At 48.7% G+C, this 9,431-nt stretch overlaps 1 protein-coding gene across 2 annotated transcripts; it reads right to left on the bottom strand.

The window, feature by feature from the left end:
* Positions 1-507: 507 nt before the first annotated feature.
* TNFRSF9 (TNF receptor superfamily member 9) lies at positions 508-9,296 on the bottom strand. Of its 2 annotated transcripts, none has more exons than XM_067472888.1 (7): positions 9,152-9,296; positions 6,727-6,777; positions 6,477-6,605; positions 6,313-6,382; positions 5,158-5,264; positions 2,971-3,087; positions 508-1,363 (listed from the first exon to the last, which is right to left on the bottom strand). In XM_067472888.1, exons 1-7 carry the CDS (start codon positions 9,228-9,230, stop codon positions 1,248-1,250), a joined length of 669 nt encoding a protein of 222 aa, XP_067328989.1. In that variant the 5' UTR covers positions 9,231-9,296; the 3' UTR covers positions 508-1,247. The 2 variants fall into 2 exon arrangements, with proteins under 2 accessions (XP_067328989.1, XP_067328988.1); XM_067472887.1 differs by having other exon boundaries at positions 6,477-6,608; positions 9,152-9,295.
* Positions 9,297-9,431: the final 135 nt, after the last annotated feature.

Here is a 9,431-nt window from a genome sequence, read left to right on the forward strand (position 1 = left end):
GTCAAGGTCTATTTCCCCCCAACTCCATCTGTGTTCATATTTGGGAATATTCATGCCAAGTTTGGTCCAGATCCAGAGTGCTGGAGTGCTGTCTGGATGTAGGTGAACTACAACTCCCAAAATCAAGGTCAATGCCCACCAAACCCTTCTAGTGTTTTCTGTTGGTCATGGGAGTCCTGTGTGCCACATTTAGTCCAATTCCATCATTAGTGGAGTTCGGAATGCTCTTTGATTGGAGGTGAACTATAAATCCCAGCAACTACAACTCCCAAATGACAAAATCAATTTTTTTGAGTGGACGTACATTGGGTTGTGAGGTGTCTTGTGTCCAAATTTGGCGTCAATCCGTCCAGTGGTTTTTGAGTTCTGTGAATCCCACAAACAAATTATATTGATAATTATTGATTTATCTATCTATCGATTATTGAGCATTGATCACCCCAGTGTCTTCAAAGGCGCAGTTTTGGAGACGCAGCCAGCAAAGGAAGCAGGCGTTTCGTGCTCTCAGAAAGAAAGAAAGAAAGAAAAAATGTTTATTTTGAACATCGAAAACGAGGTAGACAAAAACACAGAGACCCGGAGCGCCTGGCGACGCCCCCAAAGTAGAGAGGCGCCCGTTCAGAGCGACACCGCGTTTGCCGTTATGGTTTCAGAAGGATGTGCGTTGAGAGGCTCAGTTGGCGGAGAGGCACGGGCAGAGAGACCCTTCCCAGGGTGCCGCAAAGGGCAAATTGGGTGGCCCCGAAAGTCCACGGGTGACGGAGGAAGAGGGGAAAGGAAAGGAAGGGGGCGGCGAGGAGTTTCCACTCGGCTCTTTCCTCCTAATCTGCGGGGGAATCGACACAGGCCCGGACGGTTTCGCAACCACAGAAGACGTCACCGGCCTCGATGAGGTTTCCGTGGGGCCCGACCGCCACAGCCGACTCACTCAGGAGATGGAAAGGCAGCCGTGCCCCAAAGAGGAGGAGGAGGGAGACCCCTCTTGCACTTCCTCTAGGACAGGCCTGGGTCAACTTTGGCCCTCCCGTGCTTTGGACTTCAACTCCCATCATTCCTCACAGCCTCAGGCCCCTTCCTTTCCCCCTCAGCCGCTTAAGCCAGATGATAGAGAGATAGACCTAAAGGATGCCTATCTTCACATCTCGATAAATAGATATAACGCTTAAGCGGCTGTGAGGAATGATGGGAGTTGGAGTCCAAAGCACCAGGAGGGCCCTCTTCCACTGGCAAGAGCATCAAGGGTCTTGTTAAGGGACCTTCTCCAGCTCCGCCTTGGCCCCGAAGGCTTCTCGGCCTCCTTCCTCTTCCTCCGGGAAGCAGAAGCTGAGGTCGTCCACCTCTTGGGCCGGCCGGTGGAAGGGTCCTGGGAGAGGGAGGAAGGGGAAAGAGGAAGGGAAGAAGGGAATGAGAAGGGAAGGGGAGAGGAAGAAGGGAAGGGAAGGGAAGAGAAGAAAAGAGAAAGAAGGGAAGGGAAAGAAGGGAAGAGAAGAGAAAGAAGGGAAGTGAAATAAGAAGGGAAAAGGAAGAGAAAAAAGGAAAGGGAAGCAAAGGGAAAGAAGGGAAGGGGAGAGGAAGAAGGGAAGGGAAGAGAATAGAAGAAAAGAGAAACAAGGGAAGAGGGAGAAGGAAAAGGAAGACAAAAAAGGAAAGGGAAGCGAAGGGAAAGTAGGGAAGAGAAGAGAAATAATAGAAGAAAAGAAAAAGAAGGGAAGGGAAAGAAGGGAAGGGAAGAGAAACAAGGGAAGGGAAAGAAGGGAAAAGAAGGGAAGTGAAATTGCAGAACGGAAGAGAAAGAAGGGAGGAGGAGAAAAAAGGAAAGGGAAGCAAAGGTAAAGTAAGAGAATAGAAGAAAAGAGAAAGAAGGGAAGGGAAAGAAGGAAGAGAAACAAGGGAAGGGAAAAGGAAGAAGAGAAGAGAAATGAAAGACGAGAAGAGAAAGAAGGGAAGTGAAATAAGAAGGGAAAAGAAGGGAAGTAAAAAAAAGGGAAGAGAAAGAAGGGAATGGAAGAGAAAAAAGAAAAGGGAAGCGAAGGGAAAGTAGGGAAGAGAAATAATAGAAGAAAAGAGAAAGAAGGCAAGGGAAAGAAGGGAAGATAAGAGATACAAGGGAAGGGAAGAGGAAGAAGGCAAGTGAAAGAAGAAGGGAAAAGAAGGGAAGTGAAGTGGCCGAAGGGAAGAGAAAGAAGGGAAGTAGAAGAAGAGAAAGAAGGGAAGTAGAAGAAGGGAAAAGAAGGGAAGGTAAGAGAAAAGGAGGAAAGGAAGTGTAGGAAGAGAAAAGAATGGAAGAGAAATTGCAGAAGAGAAAGAAGGGAAGAGAAAAAAGGAAAGGGAAGCGAAGGGAAAGAAGAGAAGAGAAAAAACAGAATAGAAGAGAAAGAAGGGAAAAGAAGGGAAGATAAGAGAAAGAAGGGAAGTAAAAGAAGAAGGGAAAAGAAGGAAAAGTAAGAAGAAAAGAGAATAGAAGAAAAGAGAAAGAAGGGAAGGGAAAAGAAGGGAAGGGAAAGGAAAGAAGGGAAGAGAAAGAAGGGACGAGAAGAGAAAAAAGGAAAGGGAAGTGAAGGGAAAGAAGAGAAGAGGAAAAAGGGAAAGGGAAAGAAAGGAAGTAAAAGAGGAAGGGAAAAGAGGGAAAGGTAAGAGAAGAGAAAAGAAGGGAAGAGGAAGCAGACGGGAAAAGAAGGGAAGAGAAATGACAGAAGGGAAAAGAAAGAAGGGAAGAGAGGAGAAAAATGGAAAAGGAAGCAAAGGGAAAGAAGGGAAGAGAAAGAAGGGAAGTGAAATAAGAAGGGAAGGGAAATGAAAGAAAGGAAGAGAAATGAGAAGAGAAGAGAGGGAAGGGACGGATTAATCATCATCATCATCATCATCTTTATTTATATCCCACTTTTCTCCATTGGGTCCATGGGGGGGCCAAGGGGGGAGGGGCCTCCGTGGCCCCCGGAAGGGAAGTGGGAGCGGGGTCCGCGTCCTCACCTTGCTGGGCCTTCCCTTGAACCCGGAGCCAGCGGCGGAAGAGCAGCAGCACCAGCAGCAGGCAGGTCAGCAGGGCGGCGGCAGGACAGGCCACGGCCAGCACCACCAGGGAGGGTCCTGGGGGGGGGAGGGGAGGGGGAGGAGAAGCGGGGGGCGGTCACGGTCACTCCCCCAAGGACCCCAAACAAGCCACAAAGGTCAACAAAGGGGTCACTTGGGCCTGCTGGTGGAGTTCAGAATGCTATAAATCCCACCAACTACAACTCCCAAGGTTGAGAAAGGTTGAGAACCACAGCTCTCGGTGGACTAGATGACCCTTGGAACCCTTCCAACTCCAGGGTTCTAGGCTCCTGTCATCTCTCTCTCTCTCCTGCTTACATCTCTCTGTCTGTCTGTCTGTCTGTCTCTGTGTCTCATCGATCAATCATCTGCCTATCTATTTACTTCTATGTATCATTTATCTATTGATCTATCTATCTATCATCTACCTATTAATCAGTCTGTCTCTATGTATCATCTATCTATCTATCTATCTATCTATCTATCTATCTATCTATCTATCTACCTACCTACCTACCTACCTACCTACCTATCTATCTATCTATCTATCTATCTATCTATCTATCTATCTATCTATCTATCTATCTATCTATCTCTATGTACGATCTATCAATCAATTAATCATCTCTCTATTTATCTCTAAGTATCATTAATCTATCAATCTGTCTCTATGCATCAGCTATCAATCTATCTGTCTCTATGTACCATCTCTATGGATCTATTTATCTATCAATCTGTCTGTCTCTATGTATCAGCTATCTATCGGTCTCTTTAGATCATCTATCAATCATCTGTCTATTTATCTCTATGCATCATCTATCTATCTATCTATCTATCTATCTATCTATCTATCTATCTATCTCTATGTATGATCTATCAATCAATTAATCATCTCTCTATCTCTATGGATCTATTTATCTATCAATCTGTCTGTCTCTATGTATCAGCTATCTATCGGTCTCTTTAGATCATCTATCAATCATCTGTCTATTTATCTCTATGCATCATCTATCTATCTATCTATCTATCTATCTATCTATCTGTGTGTCTCAGTGTATCATGTATCAATCATCTATCTATCTATTCTCTATGTATCATTTATCTATTAATCTGTCTCTATCTATCTATCTATCTATCTATCTATCTATTAATCATCTGCCTATTTATCTCTATGAATCATCTATCTATAATCTCTCTGTTTATTTCTATGTATCATTTATCAATTAATCTGTCTGTCTCCATCTATCTATCTATCTATCTGTCTGTCTGTCTGTTTGAATGTATCATCTATCAATCATCTGTCTATCTATCTTTATGTATCACCTACCTATTAATCAATCTGTCTCTATCTATCTATCGATCTATCTATCATCATCTATCTATTAATCTATCTGTCTCTATGTATCATCTATCTATCTGCCTGTCTCTTTATATCATTTATCAATCATCTGTCTATCTATCTCTATTTATCACCTACCTATTAATCAATCAGTCTGTCTCTATGCATCAGCTATCTATCTGTCTATCATCTCTCTATTTATCTCTATTTATCATTTATCTATTAATCTGTCTGTCTCTATCTATCTATCATCTCTCTATACGTATCATTTATCTATTAATCTGTCTCTATCTATTATCTATCTGTCTGTCTGTCTGGATGTATCATCAATCAATCATCTCTCTCTCTATGTATCTCTCTGTCTCATTTATTGGGGATCCCCCAGTAGCGGTGGGTCAAAGCACTGAGCTGCTGAGCTTGTTTACTGAAAGGTCACAGGTTCAAATCCGGGGGGGGGGGGGATGAGCTTCCGCTGTCAGCCCCAGCTCCTGCCAACCTAGCAGTTCGAAAACATGCAAATGTGAGTAGATCCATAGGTACTGCTCCGGCGGGAAGGTAACGGTGCTCCATGCAGTCATGCCAGTGGCCACATGACCTTAGAGGTGTCTACGGACAACGCTGGCTCTTCAGCTTTGAAACGGAGATGGGCACGACTGGACGAGTGCCTGTCTCAAGGGATTGGACGGGAAGATTCTGGGGGGTCCTCCGCCCCTCCCTCGTTCTTTCCCCCCTCTCCTCCCTCCCTCCTTCTCTGTCTATGGGGCAGGGGACCCCTCCCATTCTCTTACTGGAGGGGCTCCTTGGGTCAGGCTGGGTGGGGGCCCCCAGCTCCGGCTGGCAAACCACGTCGCTCTCCTCGGTCCCAGGCGTCTGGATCCGCAGGCCGGGGGGGCACCTGCGGAGGAGGAGCAGACAGGATTTAGCGGGGGGCGGGGGGGGCACAACCATGACTACCAGGGGGGCACGACAACAACGACACACAGGTCCACAGCCACTTAGCCCACTTGGCTGCTTGTATTTTTTTATTACAAAAGTGTGAGTCAAGCACTGTTAGAGTTAGTGAGCCAAATCGAGTGTTGTCCTGAGGAGTGTGAGGTAAACCTCTGTGTGAGAGAAGCCTCGTCTTACAATTCTATTGTTGGTGGGGTCCAGAATGGTCTTTGGTTGTAGGTGAACTATAAATCCTTGCAACTACAACTCCCAAATGACAACATCAACCCCCCAAATCTAGTGTTGTCCTGAGGAGTGTGAGGTAAACCTCTGTGTGAGAGAAGGTCTCTGTGGGAGAAGGGCCTGAGTATGAGAAGGCCTCAATGTTAGTTCACCTCAGTGGGAGAGAGCCCTCAGTGGGAGAGAGCCCTCAGCGGGAGACAGTTCTCAATTTTAGTACTCCTCAGTAGGAGAGAGCCCTCAGTGGGAGAGAGGTCTCAATGTTAGTACGCCTCAGTGGGAGAGAGCCCTCAGTGAGAGCGAGCCCTCAGTGGGAGAGAGGTCTCAATGTTAGTACGCCTCAGTGGGAGAGAGCCCTCAGTGGGAGAGAGCCCTCAGAGGGAGACAGTTCTCAATGTTAGTTCACCTCAGTGGGAGAGAGCCCTCAGTGGGAGAGAGCCCTCAGCGGGAGAGAGGTTTCAATGTTAGTTCACCTCAGTAGGAGAGAGCCCTCAGCAGGAGAGAGGTCCCAAAGTTAGTTCACCTCAGTGGGAGAGAGCCCTCAGTGGGAGAGAGGTCTCAATGTTAGTTCACCTCAGTGGGAGAGAGCCCTCAGTGGGAGAGAGGTCTCAATGTTAGTACACCTCAGTGGGAGAGAGCCCTCAGTGGGAGAGAGCCCTCAGGCTGAGAGAGCCCTCAGTGTAAGGTAGGCCTCAGTGTGAGGTAGGCCTCAGTAGGAGAAAGTCCTCAGTCTGAGAGAGCCCTCAGTGTGAGCAGGCCTTGGTGGGACTCACCGGCTCCAGGGGCGGCAGGGTCCTGAGGTCCCGTTGCTGAACTCCCCTTTGGGGCAGCGTTGGCAGCCGCCTGGCAGAGAAAGCAACAAGGAAGGGGGTGTCACGCAAGGAAGGGGGGTCCCACTGACACCATCCCCATCTCCCCCCCCCCACTGACCTCTGACCTTTCTTGGTGGGCTGCTGACCGTTTGGACAGTCGCACCGGACGCAGGTGTTGCCCCCGCACTCTCTTCCCGGGGGGCATCTGCAGACAGCGTTGGCCTCGGGGCCACAGGGACGCAGGTAGGAACGCCCTTCTGAGGCAGGAAGGAAGGAAGGAAGGAAGGGGGGGAAATGCAGAGGGGCTCACCAATCAATCAATCAATCAATCAATCAATCATAATGATTTTGTTTACACCCCAAGGAAGGACTCACGGTCACAGACGTCACAGGGGAGGCAGCCCTCGAGGGGGTCACGGTAGGAGCCTAAGGCAGGAAAGAAGAAGGTGAGGGGTTCTAAGCAGAGTCCGGATGGCCATCTGTCGAGAGGGGTCAGGTGCGGCCCTAGGGAATTTTCAGTCCCCCAACCAATCAGTGATATATATTTTCTGTTCATCGTCGTGGGAGTTCTGTGTGCCCTGTTTGGTTCAATTCCATCGTTGGTGGAGTTCAGAATGCTCTGTGATTGCAGGTGAACTATACATCCCAGTAACTACAACTCGCATACGTCAAGGTCTATTGCACCCCTGGGCAACATCAACTCTACCGCGACTGCTTACTTTGCGTAAGGGTTGCGCCGCCCCTGCCTCCCTGGCTTGTTTACATGGGTAAGGCTCCATGTCCCTTCGGGTCGCCTCTGCTGGCGTTCCTTAAGTAGAGCCTGGATGGCCATCTGTCGGGAGGGATCGAATGGTACCTTCCTTTAGGGCAGAAAGGGGTGGGACTAGATGGCCTTGAGGGAGCCCTGGAGAGAAATATACTCTGGGTGTGTCCCCTTCCCTGGAGGCTTTGAAGGAGAGGCTGGATGGCCATCTGTCAGGAGGGATCGAATGCTGCCTTCCTTTAGGGCAGAAAGGGGTGGGACTAGATGGCCTTGAGGGAGCCCTGGAGAGAAAAAAACTCTGGAGGTGTCCCCTTCCCTGGAGGCTTTGAAGGAGAGGCTGGATGGCCATCTGTCAGGAGGGATCGAATGGTGCCTTCCTTTAGGGCAGAAAGGGGTGGGACTAGATGGCCTTGAGGGAGCCCTAGAGAGAACTATACTCTGGAGGTGTCCCCTTCCCTGGAGGCTTTGAAGGAGAGGCTGGATGGCCATCTGTCGGGAGGGATCGAATGGTGCCTTCCTTTAGGGCAGAATGGGGTGGGACTAGATGGCCTTGAGGGAGCCCTTCCAACTCTAGAGATAACTATATTCTGGAGGTACCCTCTTCACTGGAGGCTTTTACATAATGGGCTGGATGGCCATCTGTCGAGAGGGATCGGGTGGGTAAGGCTGGATGCCCTTTAGGGACCCCTCTGCTGGGTTTTTTTTAATTGAGTCTGGATGGCCATCTGTCGGGAGGGATCGAATGGTGCCTTCTAACTCTACAGAGAAACATACTCTGGAGGTGTTCCATTCTCTGGAAACTTTTCAAAGAGAGGCTGGATGGCCATCTGTTTGGGAGTGATCGGATGGTGTGCTTCTTTGTGAGGTCTCTTCCAACTCTAAGATCCTATCTCTCTATTATTATTATTATTATTATTATGCAGAGACCATCTATTACACTATCTATTATCACTATTATTATTATTCAGCAGAGGCTGGGTGGCCATCTGTCAGGAGTGATTGAGTGGTGCCTCCCTCCCTGAGTAGTTTACATGGGTCAGATGGCCTTTAGGGACACAGTACTTTGCTGGCATTCCTTTCTCTGTAGGTTTCTAAGCAGATTTTTGGATGGCCATCTGTCGGGAGGGATCGAATGGTGTGCTTCTTATTCAGCAGAGGCTGGGTGGCCATCTGTCAGGAGTGATTGAGTGGTGCCTCCCTCCCTGACTGGTTTACATGGGTAAGAACAGATGCCTTTTAGGGACACAAGAGAGAAATATACTTTGCTGGCATTCCCCTCTCTGTAGGTTTCTAAGCAGAGGGTTGGATGGTCATCTGTCGGGAGGGATCGAATGGTGCCTCCCATCATTATGATTATTATGATTATTATTAAATGGCTGTTAGGGCCCCAACTCTATGTAGAATTATATTTTGGGTGCGTCCCCTTCCCTGAAGTCTTTGAAATAGAGTCTGGATGGCCATCTGTCGGGAGAGATCGAATGGTGCCTTCCACTATTATGATTATTATGATGATTATTATTATTATTATTACTAAAGGGCTTTTAGGGCCCCAACTCTATGTAGAATTGTATTCTGTGTGCGCCCCCTTCCTTCCCTGGAGGCTTCGAAGTAGAGCCTGGATGGCCATCTGTCGGGAGAGATCGAATGGTGCCTCCCATTATTATTATTATTATTATTATTATTATTACTACTACTACTACTACTAAAGGGCTTTTATGGCCCCAACTCTATGGAGAATTATTATACTCTGGACGTGTCCCCTTCCCTGGAGGCTTTGGAGTAGAGTCTGGATGGCCATCTGTCGGGAGGGATCTAATGGTGCCTCCTATTATGATTATTATGATGATTATTATGATTACTAAAGGGCTTTGAGGGGCCCAACTGTATGGAGAATTATTATCTTCTGTGTGCGCCCCCTTCCTTCCTTCCTGCCTTCCTTCCTTCCTTCCCTGGAGGCTTTGAAGGGGAGCCTGGCTGGCCATCTGCGGGGAGGGATCGAGTGGTGCCTTGGTTGAGGGCAGAAAGGGAGGGACTCACCTTCCGGGCAGGGGAGGGCGCCCACCCGCAGGAGCATCATCATCATCAGCAGAAGCCGCACCTCCCTCCCCAGCATCATCTTCCAACCGAGTGGGACCCACTCCGCGGGCGGGGGCCCTTTAAGGGGCGCGCGTGGGCTAAAGGGGAGGTCCTTCTCCCAGGAAGCCCCGCCCCTACTTCAAGGCCACGCCCCTTCAGCTGTCTCTCGCGCGCGGGGGAGGCGTGGCTTCGTGCCTGCCTCTAAATCCCCGCCCCTTTCTCTGTGGCCCCGCCCACTCCC

Source organism: Anolis sagrei, chromosome 13, assembly GCF_037176765.1.
Source record: "Anolis sagrei isolate rAnoSag1 chromosome 13, rAnoSag1.mat, whole genome shotgun sequence".
In the NCBI taxonomy this organism is placed as follows: Eukaryota; Metazoa; Chordata; class Lepidosauria; order Squamata; family Dactyloidae; genus Anolis; species Anolis sagrei.